The sequence below is a fragment of the Channa argus genome, chromosome 10 (assembly GCF_033026475.1).
Source record: "Channa argus isolate prfri chromosome 10, Channa argus male v1.0, whole genome shotgun sequence".
Classification (NCBI taxonomy): Eukaryota; Metazoa; Chordata; class Actinopteri; order Anabantiformes; family Channidae; genus Channa; species Channa argus.
In genome coordinates this window covers 16,804,634-16,823,396 of record NC_090206.1, presented here as the reverse complement: position 1 = coordinate 16,823,396, position 18,763 = coordinate 16,804,634, and the positions used below count along the sequence as shown (strand labels likewise).

Below are 18,763 nucleotides of genomic sequence, written 5' to 3'. Positions count from 1 at the left end.
GATCCTGTCTGATATATGAATCGACCCCCAAATGTTATTGTTTAGTGACAATTTGTATTTAAACACGTCCAAGACGAAATGAGACCAAGGCGACACCTAACAACTGGAAAGTTATTGAGACATTCACATTTTATGTTGTGGTATACCCACCACTGTTGTTAGCTTTGGTTTCAATAAATTATTTGAGATGAAGAGATGAATTACCATTACATGCTTTTACTTAAATGCTGTACTTTCATGACATAATATCACTTTAACATGAACTTTTGAAATTTTCAATAAATTTCAGCCAAAAGACGAATATCCCTAACTTTTTCTGAGTAGTGTATGCACCAAATTTAGAAGCAATCCATTCAACTGTTGTCAAGAAATTTCAAGACAAAAAATGTCCACCTAATTATTATGTACTAAAGAGAGCTCTCATGAAATTACCAACACCTTGGGAACATAAACACTTTTATAAATTTCATGGCAATCCTTTTAGTCATGACACTAGTGTAGCTAAAATATTTAAATTCTTTCTAACAGACAGAAGACAATCTAACCCTGAAAACAATAAAACCTGTCCTAAACTTTATATGAGCATTAATTAGTTTGTTTTTATTGTAGGTTTTAAAGGATTGTTACCTATTTTCTCAAAAGTGATAGAAAACATTTAACTGTTAAATAAAAATTTGCAATTGATATATTGCTCAGACTCTCCACAACATACACTGCGTGTGTTTCTGAAATATATACAGAATCTCAGATGAAATGGTCTTTTATTTGCCATGCTATTATCATGCTTAAGAGTAACTTAAGTACAACCTCTCTGGATTATAAAAATGCTCGAAAAGTTTTGCTTATGGAGATATTGAACAGGACCACCATGGATGTATTAAAGCCAGGTCTTCTATTTAACACATTCAGTGTTATGAAAAGCACCATCACTTATACAAAAGTAATTATATACCTAAATAGATAATTGTATTTAAAAGAGAGTGAGCAACACCTAAAGCAGAACATAACTGTTAGATTGATAAGTCTAGGTGCAGAACTGTGTTTTTAAAAAGAAGCCCACAGTGCCCAAAAAGCCACATCCTTAATAAGAAATGGTGGTGAGTAAATAGCAATATGTCCTCATTTAAAATGATGACCTTAATAACAAGGGTTTGACTTCAGTTAGTGAGCTGCACCAGCTAAAAGTACAATTAGGTCATATCAAACCCAGAGATAACGAATAGAAAACTAGCAGGAACAAAAATATCCCCATGCTTTTTCATTTAGTCTGAGTTCACACGTTTTTTAAATTAATTAATCATTAAACTGACTTTTATATCAAAATAATTTTATTAAAAAGTTACAATAGAAGGAAACTTCATGCCACACAGTTCACATTCAGTCATAAGTCAGAATCTAATAGTTAGTACCTGCTGACAACACACACTGCTATAATTTAGCAGCACTTTTAAGACCGGGTTGTTAAGAAATGGTAATGCACTGGGACTTTTCAGTAATCTTTTTGAGGGATAATACTAAAGGCTCATATACAGTGTTTGCCTAAAACCATACGAGATTAATCAGAAAAGTTTATGTTTCTGTATGTAGCCCTGCACAGTCAAAACTGGAGAATAGAAACTCAAGAGAGCGAAAGAAAGAAAAAGACTGCCCTGTACAGGGTACAACTCTGTAAACAACAAAGACAAAAAGACAAATGATAGCAAACCATCACAATGATGAGAAAGAATATTATTTATCGTTAATAAAACTGTCTTGATTCAAACCTTAATAAATACACTGAGATATGTAAAACTATAGACTATAAATGAATGTATGAATAGACAGTGCTTCTTTTTATTATTTTTTGTGTCTCAGTTGATTTATCAACAGGACAAAACTTTCTTGTATCTTAATACTCAATATCAAAGTTATCAGGCACTGCTGTTTCCTTCCTGGGTACTATTTAAACCCAGATGTGTTTTTAGCTAGTAAAGTGCAAAGGGGCTGTGTAAGAATGGCACTACACAGCCTTAATAGAATTCAAACAATAAAAAATAGTAATAGTACTAAGGTTCTTTTTTTTAATGACATGCTATGACATGCTAGGTAATTATGAACAACACCTCCATTATACTGTACAATGCCTTAACACTTGATTATTTTTATGAGCTCACCTTAAGTTCAAGAGCTTCAAGATACTCAGAAACATTAGAAATTAAAATGTCTGGAACATAACAAATTATACACAAATAGTATTTAAGTACAGTTTGTTACACACGTAATTATAAAAGAAAAAATAAAATGATAAAGAATTACATTTTAACATTTTTTCGTATCTATTCCTAATGGGGGGATAGATGGGCTTAATACAAAAAGCCTGAGCACTGTTAATGTGGAGTCTGGGCAGCAGTTTGTCATTTTCTGGCAAAATTGTGACTTTGGTATTACATAAAAGCCTCACATTTCACATAACCAAGCCATGGTTCCATGGATCTCCACTGTTTAGAAGTAATCGTTGACATCTGGTATATTACAACCATATAAACACTTTGCTAAAGTGTCGACACACCACTGCGAATTGTTAAATAAAGGTTAATAATAATAAAATTTTAGATTTTAACATGCACTAAATATTAGAGTGATACACAAGTTAAGATTCAAGCTGTGTGTATTGCACACAGCAAGGCAGAGGTAAGAGCAGGTTTAATGTATTAAACAGATTACCGTTTGCCTGGAAAATCCAGACTGATGATCTGGCAGCATAATGTACAGCAGGGCTGCCCTGTCTGGGCAGCTTTAAAGAGATTTACCACCTTGTTCACATATGACTGTCAAATGGAGGCCAAGACTAATAACAACCAATCTAATTCATTATCCATGACTGCCAATGTGTGACAATCCACTTATAAAAACCCAACCCTTATTAATCAATCAAATAAGTCTGGCTAAGGAGATCCTCCCACAATCATCTAGATGGATTTCCTGCTATAGTTATGTACTGATTCAGGGGATGTTTGCTGTAAGGTGACTTCCATTTAAGGTGGTATTTTTCAATATGTGAAGGCCAGGCCAAACCTGACTCTCCTCCCTATGGATCCTCTTTGATTTAGGGTTAGTTTCACTGAGACCAACATATAAAAATTCAATTAGTCCTTGTCAACCCATTAAAGCTAAATATTATGAATTTTATGACAGACAGGAGCAGTTTTTGAATAGAAATCTAGAAAACTAGAGGAAATCTATGTTGCGTATTTTACACACTTCATTTTAAATTTATGGCAATTCCAGTTTCATAAACCCGAGTGCTACCCTAAACTAAATGCGCCAACCAATAAAAGATATTTGTACAAGATGCTATTAATAGTCTGAACTAATTTTAATTACAGTTCTATTGAAGTATTATTGCATGCACAACAGTCACTCAGCAGGTAACTTAGATTTCTGTAAACCTGCCATGTGTGCAGATTGCACGTGGCTTGGTAGAGGAGCCATCTGTTGTCCCTGCCACCGTAACAACTAAAATCCGACTAATACCACAGTACTCTCATCTAAGAAAGTAGGTCTTTAAATATTCACACATAGTCAAACCTCATTACTTATAAAATCACAATTATAAATCAAACTTAAACCTGTACTGAGTCTCACAGCTTAGACCAGTGAAGCTATAACCAGCTGTGCGTTGTTCAGTCTGATCACAGGTCAGATTATATAAGACACAAGATATTAGTAAGCTGATTTAATTAATCTTTTTATCCCTGTTTTTGTACCAACTATAGGAAATGTGGGAAACACAAACATCGACTGATTAACATACTTTGAACATACTTGAAGATATATTTAAAACATAATTTTACACACTTTCTGGTCCAAATTAGCAGTTTTCTAATGAATTAGCCATTAAAACAGCTTTCTTTAAGAGGCTGAGGGTAGGAGGGTTCAAGATGCGGAGGTCACAGTTTAAAAGCAAATGGGGGCAGTGATCTGCACACATTGATCGCACACACTAGGTCTTGTCAAAAGTGGCAGTGACAATAGAAAGCAGAGAGGACTCTTTATTGACAAGACGGAAGGCACGGTACATTTTCATTTCTATTTTACATTAGAAATATTTGTAAGGATATTGATTTAAGCTAATAATATTACATTTACTACAAAGAAAATCATGAGCATCTATTTGGCACTACTTCAGAGTAACAAAAACGTCAGTTACTCATATTATAGCAGTATGTCACGTTTGAGGAATATTTTCTTCATTGTTTTACTTAATTTAATTGTCAAACTAGAAAGATGCTCTTTGTACTACTAAGTTATTCAGAAATGTGTCTATTCCATTATCTAGATCTATTATCTTTATGACTGACTAAACAATTACATTAAAACTAATAATATTGAATAATTTTGAGAGCCTCTTTAAATCCTAGATAGTTTAAATCCTAAACTTACTAAATAAAAACAAGTACTAACCGATAACAGATTGCAATATTGGATAATTGTGCCTTTTCTTTTTTCCATTCTGCAGATTATAACTTCAATCTTCATTATGGCAAAGTGAGTATAATGGATTTTAGCTGTCCACTATACTCAGTAACTATCCTGAATTCCATAAACTAATTAATTAATACTCATTTAATTACTAATTGCTATTTATTACCACTTTACAATATTCTTTCCCAAAATAAGCACTACTTTTTGTGCAAACATTGACATTAATGATTCTTGAATAATCTTGGAACGTACTGTTTTTGATGGAAAAAAGAATGCTCGAGAATAATGAAGGAGTCAAAATCAGAATTCCTTCCTGAGAAACATGCAGAGTAGCTTAAATGTAACAACCTAATATTTTGGAAGAGGCATGTACAGATCCTACAACTCCTTTAACATCTTGTTCATCCGATAGAAGTATAACTCCTGATTGATATTATGTGCATATGATCTGGAAAAGGGTTTACAGGAAAAAGCAAACATTTTAACAGGATTACTTGGCACACACCAAGAATCACTTGTTATTTAATGTCCATAGGTAAAGAGCAAATGGATTATGCACAAGAATTATATACCTATAGCTATATTAAGAAAAAAAAACACTATAGTACAATGCTTGGGGATATTGATTAAAATTTTTTTATTTTAGTAAGACATATTTACCATCCTTTTCCCTAAGTTTACTCTCTCGAATATATAAATTGGTGTTTCCAAAAAGTATGACATTATGATCTACTGTGTCTCTCTGTTCAGGGTTTTTAAGAAAACTAGTGGCAGTGGACATGTAAGTGGTCTTTATAATATAGTCATTATAGGATAGCCATTGGGCACAGAGGGGGGTGCTATTTGTATGTAGCTCTTCCAAATCTCAAAAATAACCTTCAGATCTCTTAACCTTGGCAGAGGAATAACTTATTTTCCTTCTACTTTTCTGTATTTCTTTCAGATTAGCCTGTATTTGGGGAAGAGAGACTTTGTGGACTATGTGGATTCAGTGGAAGTAGTTGGTGTGTGACACAATGTCTACTTTACTTCCTAAGTGCATATATATATGTCCATTTCTGTGAAATCTAATGCTGTTGATTCCTCTCATTTGTAGATGGGGTAATTGAAATAGATCCTTTGGGTCTTAAAGGCAGAAAGGGTACTTTTTTTCATATATACTGTGACTGATAAAAATGATAAGACTTAAATGTACCCAACACAGACTATTTCATTTTCCACTACAGTATTTGTCCAACTTGCGTGTATCTTCCAATATGGAAGTGATGACGTAATTGGCCTGTCTTTGACAAGAGACATCTGGATACAACGCATTCAAGTGTATCCATCTACAGGTGAACTGGCAACTAACTCACCAATGCTAGAATCTTTCTTGAAGATAGTTGGAGAGCAAGGGTATCCCTTTTCTTTCCAGGTAAGGAAGCACAACCTCAGACTACATATAATATATATAAACACTCATCTCTAATGAGTGTCTAATGTTCTATTAATCAATCACAAATCATTGTTTCAGCTTCACCTTTTCATTAATGTGCCTTGTTTCAACCTATTTTAGATGCCAACAAATCTCCCATGCTCAGTCACGTTACATCCCGGGCGAACTGGGACTGGCAAGGTACTATTTTTCTATACATTTTATTCACTATGTTAAATGGTTTATAATAATATATTTAGGCCTTTCTTTCAAAGGCTTGCTGTGTGAAGTTTGAGGTTAGAGGATACATTGCCAATGCAGCTGTCAGTGCAGATGAAGTAATTGACAAGAAGTATGTATACTTACATTCAAACCATACAGTTTTGTACTTCATCCTTAAATGGTAGCAAAACAAGGAACATACAGTGCTGACAAACTCTCTATCCATCTTTTTACTGCTCTTAGGGACATTTGTCATCTGATGATTCGTAAAATACAATTTGTACCAGCTGGCAAACCCAGATCCAAGGTTCATATATTCAAGCAGTTCATGATGACTGACAAACCACTTCACTTGGAGGCCTGCCTTGAAAAAGAGGTTAGACGGAAGTCTACAAATGTATTTTTCCTATATACTATTGTTGCTAAAATATTCAAAACAAAAACCATTCTTGTCATTAGATTTATTACCACGGAGATTCAATCATTGTCAACGTGAAAATCATAAATGAAACTACTAAGGTTATAAAGAAAATCCAAGTCTATGGTGAGTGGCAAGCAAAGCTTCATGTTACTTAGAAGAGAAGAAAGACAAGTAATTACAAATGTTTATGTATACATATATTTGAATTATTAACTGTACCACAGCTATTTTTCTTCTTAGTTGAGCAGCTTACAAATGTAGTTCTCTACTCATCTGACACATACACCAAGACAGTCTTCTTTCTGGAGTTTGGGTAAGCCTTTAAATTTATCAGAATTAGAATAAGATTTATCGGCCAAGTACGCTAAAACATACAAGGAAATTGCTTCAGTTATTTGTTGCTCTCAAGGACACGTTGAAAGAGCAACAATACAAACAATATGAAAATTACAAATAAGATACAAGGGAAATAATAACTATGGCCAATGTAAAAATGGCCTACAGAGGGTAGGCGCAGGTGCAGTGTGTGGCATTTCCAACACAATTACTTATGTACTTAAAGTGCAGTGTGTGTGTGTGTGTGTGTGTGGGTGTGTGTGTGTGTGTGTGTGTGTGTGTGTGTGTTTAATTGAATGAGACTTAATAAATGCAATTTAGGTGCAATTTCTGCTATGTAAATGTTCTGTTGTTTTTTAATTTAATTTTACATTTAAAGTGTGGATTGAAGAATAGTATAGTACATGCCATTTAAGTGAAACTTATTTTGTAACAAAATTTTAACTATTTTCTAAACTTTTTTTAAATTTCTGTATTTCACTGCTCCCGCAGAGAGACAATAAATGGAAAATCTACATTTGAAAAGTCCTTTAACATAATCCCCTTGCTGTCCAACAACAAAGATAAGCTAGGTCTTGCAGTGGATGGATGTCTAAAAGATGAGGAAACCCACCTAGCATCCACTACCCTGTAAGTGAGTCTCATCTGCATTTTCAGCTTCTTAGTAAGTGGTTATGATACACTTGTGCACTGTGTGAACCACATATCACAGTTAAGACCAAATAAACAAAGGTAAATTGTTTTTGCCTCCCCACAGGACTCAAAGGGATAAGGAGATGCAGGGAATCCTTGTCTCCTACAAAATCAAAGTCAATCTAATGGTGTGTGGTGGAGGGTAAGACTTAACTGGACAAAATGATTCACTTATGATACCTTACACTCTGTGTCAAATTGGATGATTCATGTATTTTTTCTTTCTCACCAAAGCCTACTGGGTGGTAAATATTGGTAAACATTGTTTCTCATTTGCAAACATATGTTATTTAAATATACAACCCACATTAAAAATTTTTTTAGATGATTTGTAAAATGTAAATAAAATCATAATGCAATCATTTGGAAATCTCATCAACCCATATTTTAATCACAATAGAAAATAAACAACATATCAGATGTTGAAACTGAGAAATTTTACCATTTTATTGAAATATTAGCTCATTTTGAATTTGATGGCATCAACACATCTCAAAATAAGTTAGAATAGGGAGATGTTTACCATTGTGAAGCCTCCCCTCTTCTTAACAACTGTCTGTAAACATCTAGGAAGTGAGGAGATCAGTTGCTGGAGATTTAGGTTTAAGGGGAGGAATGTTGTCCCATTCTTGTCTGATGCAGGATTCTAGCTGCTCAACAGGCCTGGGCCTTTGTTGCCAGATTATTCATTTGATGATGCACGAAATGTTTTTTATTGGTGAAAGTTCTGGACTGCAAGCAGTGCACAGTGAACTGTGTTCACAGACAGTGATTTATGGAAGCCCTCCTAAACCCATGTACTGATGTCCAGTAGAGAATCATGCCTGTTTTTAATGCAGTGCTGCCTAAGGTCCTGAAGCTCACATGAATCCAGTTTTGACCTTGAGCCTTGTCCCTTGCGCATGAAAATTTCTCCTGATTCTCTGAATCTTGATGATACAATATACTGTAGATGATGGGATCTACAAAGGCTTTGCAATGTTATGTTGAGGAACATTTATCTGAAATTGTTAAACAATTTATAGGTGGAATTTGTCGCAGATTGGTGAACCTCTGCCCATCTTTAAATTTGTGAGGCTCTGTCTCTCTAAAATAACCTAATCAGCTGTCAAATGCTCGTGTGTTTGTTTTTTATTTGCAGCTATTAATTTTCCAGTCTTTAGTTTTTTTCTGAGATGTTTTGATGCCCTCAAATTAGCTAATATTTTCCATTAAAAAGTAAAATATCTCAGTTTTCAAATTTAATATGTTGTTTGTTTTCTATTGTGAATAAAATATGGGTTGGCGAGTTTTGCAAATAATTTCATTCTGTTGTTATTTATGTTTTATAAATCGTCCCAACTTTTTTTGAATTGGCATTGTAAATGCATGTAAATTACTATTCTGTAAATTTTTAAAATATTTTTCTTAAAGCAATGTAACTGTGGAGCTTCCATTGACCCTGATGTCCCGAATTCCCACAGGTAACTGTTTGCATGTAATTGTCATTTTAATACCTCTAGAGCTAGCCAACATACACCACAAATCCCTAAATTTAGTCTACAATAACCGATGTGCTTAACTTGTTTTATGCCATGTTCTTTCCTTTTATCCATGCAATCCACTGCTGTACACTGAGCAGAAGTGTAAGTCAGTGTGTATCGGAATGTTGCTGTGAATTTTTAGCATGTTAAGCTGATATATTTCCTGTGCATTCCCGTGTAGTATGGATCAAAGTTATTTTTGCTTCAGATGAGGTCGACAAGAGTTCAATACATTTTACAGTGTTCCCTTCTTCAAGGGTTTCAACGCATGCTCTTTCCATACATATCAAGTCTAATCACTACTATATTAAATGTACTTCATGACACAATGATACTTTTTAAATATACAGCACATATTATTCATATTTATATGTTAGAAATATTGAGTTTCATGTTGGCTGTTTTATGCATGGCTCTATATAAAATAAGAAGAAATGCATTCCGTGAGTTACTTTGCTATTATGCGGAATCACATTAACTCTTTCATTCCAACAGGGCAGGCCTCACGATTGACCCAATAGAAGGATGAGACATCGAAAACAGGAAGATTGCCTCCTTGACAGAAAACACAGAAAGGACACAAAGTGCCACTGAATTATTGTTCTTTTTTCCTTCTCTACATAGACATTTTTATCATGCATTAAAGCAAAAGCTATAGCACTGAAAAAGAGCATAACCTCTGTGACATCTCTCTGAATGTTTATTAACATATATCTTACGTTTTTTGTCAAGGGAACTGTCCCACAATATAGAAAATATGCATTTGTCTTTTTGTATTATAAAAATTTAGGATTAGTAATCCTAATTTTAAGACTTCTGATATGTCATTAGAGTCGTGAGATGTTTTGAAAAGCCAGTAATCTACACTTTAGTGGAGTGAAGGAAATAAACAAAAACCCCTATGATTGATATACAAGAACAAAGTGCAGGCAAATAACACCTACGTCATGCTGGTCATCAGGTACCCCACTGGTATAATAAGCTGACTAAAAGAAGAGATAGGGGCCACTGACATCAAGACAAGGACACTCCTTATAATGCATAGAAGGTTTAACTCAAAATCCAGCATCCTGAGAATTTACACTAATTGAAAGGAAGGAGGCTGAGGATTAGTTTGCGTCAGAGCCACTATCCAGGATGAAAGAACAAAGATCCATGAATACATAAGGAAGATGGCCCCAAGTGATGACGTGCTTAGCGAATAACTCAGGCAGCATGGAAAGACAAACTCCTGCACAGTATGTACCACCGTCACACAGAAGAAGTGGCTGATATGGAAAAATCCTACCAGTGGCTGGACAAAGCTGGACTGAAAGACAGCACAGAGGCACTATTCATAGCAGTAAAGGAACAGGCTCTAAGTACAAAATCTATAGAAGCCGGTCTACCCTACCAGTCAGGACTCCAGGTGCAGGCTGTGCAAAGATGCCACCAAGACAATCCAGCACAGGGTGCAAGATTCTAGCAGGCAGGGCATACATGGAATTCCATAACCAAGTGGCTGACAAAGTGTACAGAAAGCTATAAGTCCTAAAGTCAAAATGAGATACACCACAAAGGTGGTTGAGAATGGCCAAGCTAAGATCCTGTGGGACTTTCAGATACAGGCAAACCAACCAGACATAGTGGTCATGGAAAAGAAGAAGAAGGCCATAGTAATACATGTAGCAATCTGAAGGAATAGCAACATCAGGAAGTAGGAGAACGAGGAGCTGCAGAAATACCAAGGGATGAGAAGAAGAGTTAAAAAAGATGTGGAAAAGTTTGGGAGAGCAGATTCCAGGAACAACATATGAAATCTCTGTCCCGAAGAGTGCAGTTCTAGGAACTGCTAAAATAATGGCCGGAGCATCAAAAGAACCCCAGTTTGTTTGTGTGTGTGTGTGTGTGTAAGTAATAGTTTTATTAACCGATTCAAGGCTCACTTATCCCATAACTGTAACTCTCATACAAAACCGACTTTTTCATTTTTGCTCTTTCAAACCAGGCACCAAACACACTTTGTCAGCTATCTTTGGTGAAAGTCATATACAAGAGAGGAAAAGCAATATGTTCTGATGAAAATATACAAATGTATTTACATTACCTTTGCAGTTTATAGTCTGTCTTAACAGCAGCCTCTTGGTTGCGCTATTTCACTTGTGTAGGTCCAAGAAAACAATAGCGCTGGATAGAGAAGGATGCATTAGCTGCTTGCTCTTGTCCAGTCTCGACATCACATCCATAGCCAAATCAGCGGATTCATTTTTTCACAAAATGTCAACCACGACCGGCGGCGGAGAGTTTGGCAACCCTCTACGAAAGTTCAAGCTCGTCTTTCTGGGTGAACAGAGTGGTAAGATGGGGACGATGTACTTGAACCAAGTGTTAATTTGATGGGATGTGGGGGATAGGTTTGAAGAAGTGGCTAAGATTAGCTAGTGGTAGTTAGCTCGCCATTGGGTAGCATGGGAAAGGCAAAGGTAGTCGCCTGACTTTAACCGCTGTCGATGACACAAAGTGGAAAGTTAATATTTTAGTGCGGATACGGAGTGTCGCAGAGAGCAAGAAGACAAATATGCTAAACATAACGTTTTTCTCAGTTGCGATGATGTCATTGCATAGTTAGCTAACATCTTCGCTCTTTATCGACGACAAATAATATTCACTTCCTCGTATATTTGAGGTTTATAGCTGTCTACGTATTGCTTTTTGTTAGATTATGAGAGAAGCCAGGTTTTTTATTTTTTAAACTCTATGTCCATGTTTGTGATGCATCCGCATCTCGCTAGCGCAACTGCAGCTAAGAATAGTTAGCCGTTAGCGAGCAGCTAGCCGAGTGAACGCTAAGATGAAACACACTAGCAGGGACGCTGGCGGTCGGTTGAATTCTGCGTTTCTTACCGAAATATTTAAATCGTTAACGTATTAGCTGTCAACTTTGTGCGGAATCTTTTAAAGACGAGTTTAAAAGTAAGTTTATTCATTTTAGTGTAACGTAGCCCTTTTTAACTCACTAGCATCTAGCTTCCTGCGGCAGCATCTTAAAGAGCCACGTCGGCCTTTTTCCCCGACCGGGTTATGTTATCTTACAGGGACCGATACTGACATAGTATGTAGATGATTGTATTTATTCACGACTGTCTAAGGTGGCACTGACAGATTCTCATCACGAAGAAATTTACGCAGCTAGGCCATTTTTATTTTCCACGTTTTATGGCTCCACCCATATTGCCAGCTCAGCGTGTGGGCTCAGCAGTACATGGTGTATCAGTGACAATACCAATTTACTGAGTGATGTAACTGACTTCCTCTTATTCAAAATTAGAATTACTGGGCATTTCTTTTTAACATTGCTGTTTCTTTTTTCGCCTTGTAAAATATGGCCTTCAGTTGACAGGGCTAAAACTTCTTTCATGTTTATGTTTTTGTACAGTTGGGAAGACTTCACTCATCACCAGGTTTATGTATGACAGTTTTGACAACACTTATCAGGTATTATTACAGTATACGTTTATCACAATTTGACATGGAATTAGTGTGCAAACATTAATTATAGAAGATGTATTGCAAAAGACCTTTTTCATAGGATGCTATGGCTTGTAAACACACATGTAATTATAAAGTTAATTGTGGCCTTTCCGTGATTTTGTAATTCCACATCCTTTTTATTTAGTTTAATATTGAATTATAAGCATGGAAATAAGTGAATGCTAATATTCCTGGACCTAACATTATTCTAATGCAGTGATTATCTTACAGGCAACAATAGGCATTGACTTTTTGTCAAAAACCATGTACCTAGAAGATCGAACGGTAAGCTTTTTATACTGTAATTCTCATCCTTTTTATTGATGTAGTTGTAAAACTGCTAGAAAAGCCTAAATCCTGCATCTGCTTTTTCTGTAGTTGCCACCATTTATTTCCCTCATTTACGATGTGCTGTTGCATTATGTTATAGTTCACTATTCATTTTGTTAAATGTGATCATGTTTTTAGTTCCCATCATTATTTCAAACTTGTGTTGTCCTTCCATCTCTTGGCTGGGTCATGAAATGCCCCCCTTTCCCATTTCCTATATGATTTCATGGCTGGGCACAGATTCGGCTGCAGCTCTGGGATACAGCTGGACAGGAACGTTTCCGCAGCCTCATCCCCAGTTACATCCGCGACTCAGCTGCTGCTGTGGTGGTTTATGACATAGCCAGTAGGTATCTTGACCTTGCCTCACCTCCTTGTCCTTCTCTTAATGTTTGCAAGGGCATTAAAGAGCAGTTACTAGCCTTGCAAACCCTACTGGACAAATTGACGAGGCACGATGTCACAAACTCAGTTCTTCAGCAGTGTCCAGGGGGGTCTTTGCTTCCTCAATGCTGTTACAAATGAGGTAGAGGGAAGGAATAGCAGAAAATGTCTTCAGATGTCGCCTCATGAGCAAATAAGCAACATAATAAAATCAATGAACAGACCCTTATTTGCATAACACAAGTCACCTCTGACCCTGCGACATTTGAACAGCACTCCCCATTCCTCCATTAAAGGCCTCTTTTCTGCTTGGCTTACAATTCTTTTCCTTCTTATCATTCTCTTGTTCTGCTTTACCCCTTTATCTTCACCTCCTCGTCCTTTTCTTCTTTACCATTCCAATCCTCAGGTCCGGCTCCAGCTTTGGGACACTGCCGGACAGGAGCGTTTTCGTAGCCTAATTCCCAGCTACATCCGTGACTCTACCATTGCTGTGGTTGTTTATGACATCACCAGTGAGTCAGGGCTGTACTATAGCCTTTATTAGAAAGAAGCTAACTTGCATAGTTGCAACTTTATGTATTTCTTTTAATATCCTTCAAAGCCTTTTTAAGTATATTTCCCTTCTGTATACCTTTGCTTACTAACTGCTCTAAAAACATTTCTTACATAAGATGAGGCGTAATACCTGATTGTGCACAACTGTAGTTAATATACATAATATTTTGTCATTTAGGGCTACTCATGGCCGATGTGTACAGTAAAATTGTCTCTTTCATTCACAGATCTTAATTCGTTCCAGCAAACATCAAAGTGGATTGACGATGTTAGAACAGAGAGAGGAAGTGATGTTATTATCATGCTTGTTGGAAACAAAACAGACTTGGCAGATAAAAGGTATATGGTTGTGTAAGATGTGTGAATGATTCTGAATTTCTTTTTCTGTGTACAATGATTTGATGAATTGAATATAATTTTATGTTTATACTACAGTAAATACACGGTTATCGTTAGGTATTATGCATATAAACCCTTCCAAACCCAGGAATCCCAGATTTCTTCCATTCAATGTATCTCATCCAATTTCTTGGCATTTTGCTTTTTTATTAGTTATTTAAGTGCTTTTATTTATGTATTTTAGTTACTATGATTTGATCATATTTCTGTTCCGCTTGGTCTTTGCTTTACTTTTTTTTTCCTTTCCTGGTCTGTTTTCTCCATGTCATTTTGATTTATTTATTTATTTTCTGTGTGTGTCCCTCAACACCACACTGCACACCATTCCCTCCCCCTCCCTTCCTGGGTCCATGGCAGGCAAGTTTCTGTTGAGGCGGCAGAGAGGAAAGCTCGTGAGCTCAATGTGATGTACATAGAGACCAGTGCCAAGGCTGGCTATAACGTCAAACAGGTTGGTGTCCAGCAGCTAACAGCAGGTGTAAAACTGACATCCAGATGTTTCCAGCACAGGTCATGTCCTATAGGTCAGGCAGCACACTTCAGACAATTCCTCCATGTATTCACTATATCATTCAGAGTATGGCTGCTGAATGAAAGACTGACCTCTAAAGTCAGTTTACTGCAGCTTCATCTTTACTCAGCATAGAAGCTCTCTCTCTCTCTTTATCCTCCCCTCTGTCTGCCTGTGATATAACTAAACTAACCACTCTCTCTTTTTAAAAAAGAAAAGAATCTGAGTTAAGCTCTCTTTGTTTCTCTCTTCATCACTTCACTCTCCTTTTGGCCTGTCCACTTTTGCAATGTTTCTTTCCATATCTGCCTGTTCGTCCATCTACTCCACCTTCTGCTTTACCTGAGCAGACAGATCACCACGGAGGAGGGCGAGCAGAGAGCTAAGGAACTGAATGTCATGTTCATTGAAACCAGCGCAAAGACTGGCTACAATGTCAAACAGGTAGAGATTCTGCTCTCTGGGTAGTTGAGCTCATTCTGCCCTCAAACTAAATATCTCTCACCTCTTTTCCCCCTCTCTTGACTCATCATGACACGTCCTAGCAGTCTCAGTACAAATTGTATCTGTTTTGCTCCCCCCACATGCTTTGCGTGTAGATGTTTCTCTTTCAATTCACTTGTTCAGCAGAGGTTTACTGCCACATCTTCTCTTAATTTCTAAAATGTATGCAGTTCTCAAAAATCTCCTGTGAATATAGTGGATTTGCTTTGTGGCGGGATCTAAGGTGACTACCTTCACTTTCATGCTCTTTTCTCAGTCAGCAATTATAATGACATTATATATTACCACTTTAACAGTTTTTAGTGTTGGCCTGTTGCTCAGTGAAAGATATTACTTAGAAGTGAGTAGTTTTAACTTAATCACTGTCACTACTATATGTAGCCCATTTCACAGTAGGGCTGGGTGATATGATAATACAGAGTTTACACTACAAAATTAAAAAACATTAAAGATATTTATAAAAAGAAAATTTATACCCAGGATGCTGTCTTTATAATGTCTTAGTTATATTCTATCCTTGTGGATGTCATAAACCGATGACAGGACTGTATTATCTCCATATTGGAGAACCTTTTTTCCCATTAGTGTGACCAAGTACGAGAGTTTTTTTACTTCAACATTTCCAGCAAGGTATTTTTTTAGAACCAGTCTTAATGTTACATTTCTAGAAACAAATAGGATATCACAATAGTAATAGTGTAATTCTTAATACTGTAATTGAGTTCATTCATATCATCCGTTCCTATTTGAAAGCATTTTAGTTTATATTCCATTCTGGAAAGGCCTCATGTTTTTTAAATTCTTTTCACTTTGTATTATAGCTGTTCCGTCGTGTTGCTGCGGCATTGCCAGGGATGGATAGCACACCAGAGAAAAGCAAAGAGGACAGTATCCTTTTTAATGTTGCTTTTAGCAGAAACCGTCATAATATTATTAGTTTTCTTATTTTTACTGGCATGGATTCCTTATTGTAATTATTTAATTTTCATTAGTTGAATAATTAATTTTTTTTGTTCATGTTCATTGTTTTAATTACAGCCAGGTAGCACTGCAGAAAATAGTGAAGTACGCTTTGCTTATTTATCTGTGATGTTTCTTAACCAAGTCCACTTAGTGATCGACATCAAACTGGAGAAACAGCCAGAGATGACGGTCACCGAGAGCAGCTGCTCATGCTAGTACACCTCACCCCCACCCAGCCTGTCTACTCCCCACCAACAGCTTGTCTCTCAGTGGCCACTCTCTCTGGCCCTGGCAAACTGCCATTGGGACAGAGGACCTGTGCTTTTCTTTTTTCTTTTGTTTTTTTCTTTTCTTTTTCCTTTCCAACTCAGTGACTTTTCAGAGTAACCATGTGGATGTGCATTACTGTATTGAAACAGATTATCTGGAAAAAATGGTTTCAAAGTAAATATTTAAAACAAGGAATAAGTTAAATGATTTGTTCGATCTTTCATCCAGTTGCATGGCATTATATACGATTACAGACTGACATAGCTAACTGCTCTTGAGTTATTGCACAGTTTGGTGCTGTTACTCTTGTCATTGTTGTAAAGTAAAATTGCTTGGGACTATATAAATGACTCCGTAAGGTTGAGTTATCAGCCTGTTTTTTTTTTTTTATTATTTTAAATGGGGAGTTTGCCTAAGACTGTCTCTCAGATAACTGATTATTTCTTGACTTTGTCTTATTTTGAGGAAGTACTGGCAGGATGTTACCAGTGAAATTACATCATTGCTTACCATCATATTACCACATTAAACTCAAATTAACCCTTTTCATTGTAAAAAGTCAATGAAACATTAATAAGGTCTAAATAATACCACATTTGTAGGATTTAACTGCCAAACACAACAGTTCTTTAGGCCAAATGTACACAATCTAAGACCATATTTAAAACAGTGCTGTAAGAGGATGTGTAAAAAAAGTATGATATACATTTTAATCAAACAGAAGCCATCCAAAGTAATTTGAAAATAGATATTAACTTGATTGTCTGCATTGAAAGTATAGCAGCTGTCTTTCCATTGTTGTTTTAGCTTCCGTTGTTGTTATAGCTGCACGCATACTAAAATGTCTGAGGAGGAGTTTTCAGTTATTTGATACATTAGGGGGTATCAATATAAAAAAAGTGTTTAGTTTTTCCACACTGTTGGAAAGTTGTCACTTTGGTCGCTATGACTTACCCACCATCTTAGATCATTTATGTTGTGTTGATTACACTATTGCAAGAACATGCAGCATGCTCAACATGCAGGATTTATATGGATAAGAACACAGATGCCTTGCTTGTTTGTTCACCGATGTGCACTGAACCAAGCCACAATATTGTAAAATATATAGAAGAAGCCTGCTGACTGGTCCATGGCTTCACTAGTTGTTTTGTAGAGCTGGTAGTTTGGCCTCAGATACAGCTAACGCTTACTAACACCCTTGCTGTAAAATTGTGCAGAGAAGTTAGTTGCAGTATCCTTTTGCTGTATTGCTATTGCCTGTGTAGGACTGTTGGTTTTATGTTTTTATTTATTTTTTAACTTGGATGTAGAGATAACATTGTACGCTTGACCAAAAGTACCGATGCTGACACGCATGTTCAGAGTCTTTATTTATTGTTTGCGTGTCTGGTAGAACTCTACCTAAAGGCAACATTGAAGCCTTTTGATGTTTTTTTCTTTTTCTGTCACATTGCAAGAAATAACTTTTTTCAGCGTGTGTAGTGGGTAGCTTGGTTGTCAGTCACAGGTAAAGGCTGCACTGTTTTCTCCAGACGCACACATACACACAGTGGAAAACAAACTAACTAACTAGCAATAGCACAACAAAAGACAATGGTCACTTGCTGTAGCTTGTTTTGAAATGTCGACACAAAATGGATTTGAAACTTTTAAATATAAATACATCAACCATTTTAACGTGAGCAGCTCTTCTCTTACTTGTCACTAACTAAATACTCGGCTTTGTGCTATTCTGAATTGTGTCTGTCCATTTGAATTATGATGTCTACCCGTGTTTAGCAGAAATTGTGTCAATAATGTACTATTACTATCTGATGTATAAAAAGGAGAGCTAATGAAACACAAGTGTAGGTCTATTACATGGAATAAAATAAAGATATTTCACCAAAATGTTTCTTTCTCTAATCCATTTTCCTTTATAAAGCACTGCTGTAAAAATCAAAGATTTGATGTAATCAGTCTTAACCTACATTAAAAATTCTGCCATGTCAAACACTGAACGTACATTCATATGTGCTGTGCCTCAACACAGTTAAAGACAAAGCACCTGGATTAAAGGTGGGAAACCTGTTATATGTTGGTGTGTGTGTCATTTGTCACCATGGTACACTGAAACCAATCATTAGATAATACATCACAGGCATGAAGTGTTACAACAGGAGGGTGAGGTTGAATTTCGCACACGTTGCTACACTATTAATGTAAATCTTTGGCCAAAAGCTACAGAAAGCATGTGATGGAAAATGGAAAGTATGTTA

At 36.2% G+C, this 18,763-nt stretch overlaps 3 protein-coding genes across 8 annotated transcripts in view; 2 read left to right on the top strand and 1 right to left on the bottom strand.

Annotated features, from left to right (window-relative positions):
• Positions 1-11,300, bottom strand: part of inppl1b (inositol polyphosphate phosphatase-like 1b) — a 32,622-nt gene extending 21,322 nt beyond the window's left edge. Inside the window, exon 1 of the mRNA XM_067518251.1 lies at positions 11,160-11,300. The gene's annotated coding sequence lies outside the window, so the exon portion shown is untranslated. The remainder of the gene's footprint in view (positions 1-11,159) is intronic.
• Positions 5,189-7,696, top strand: arr3b (arrestin 3b, retinal (X-arrestin)). The gene is made up of 11 exons (XM_067519469.1): positions 5,189-5,245; positions 5,408-5,468; positions 5,561-5,605; positions 5,691-5,878; positions 6,020-6,079; positions 6,154-6,230; positions 6,344-6,476; positions 6,560-6,644; positions 6,762-6,834; positions 7,350-7,487; positions 7,615-7,696. The coding sequence occupies exons 1-11, from the start codon at positions 5,189-5,191 to the stop codon at positions 7,694-7,696; spliced, it is 999 nt and encodes a 332-aa protein (XP_067375570.1).
• Positions 11,274-18,578, top strand: rab41 (RAB41, member RAS oncogene family). 6 transcript variants are annotated; one of them, XR_010915359.1, is made up of 9 exons: positions 11,274-11,408; positions 12,489-12,547; positions 12,815-12,868; positions 13,707-13,812; positions 14,083-14,194; positions 14,612-14,705; positions 15,116-15,209; positions 16,091-16,157; positions 16,384-16,455. XR_010915359.1 is itself a non-coding variant. In XM_067518254.1 (8 exons), exons 1-8 carry the CDS (start codon positions 11,330-11,332, stop codon positions 16,446-16,448), a joined length of 636 nt encoding a protein of 211 aa, XP_067374355.1. In that variant the 5' UTR covers positions 11,274-11,329; the 3' UTR covers positions 16,449-18,578. The 6 variants fall into 6 exon arrangements, 5 of the variants coding, with proteins under 5 accessions (XP_067374355.1, XP_067374356.1, XP_067374357.1 ...); XM_067518254.1 differs by lacking the exon at positions 14,612-14,705 and having other exon boundaries at positions 16,384-18,578; XM_067518255.1 differs by lacking the exon at positions 15,116-15,209 and having other exon boundaries at positions 16,384-18,578.
• The last annotated feature ends 185 nt before the right edge of the window (positions 18,579-18,763 follow it).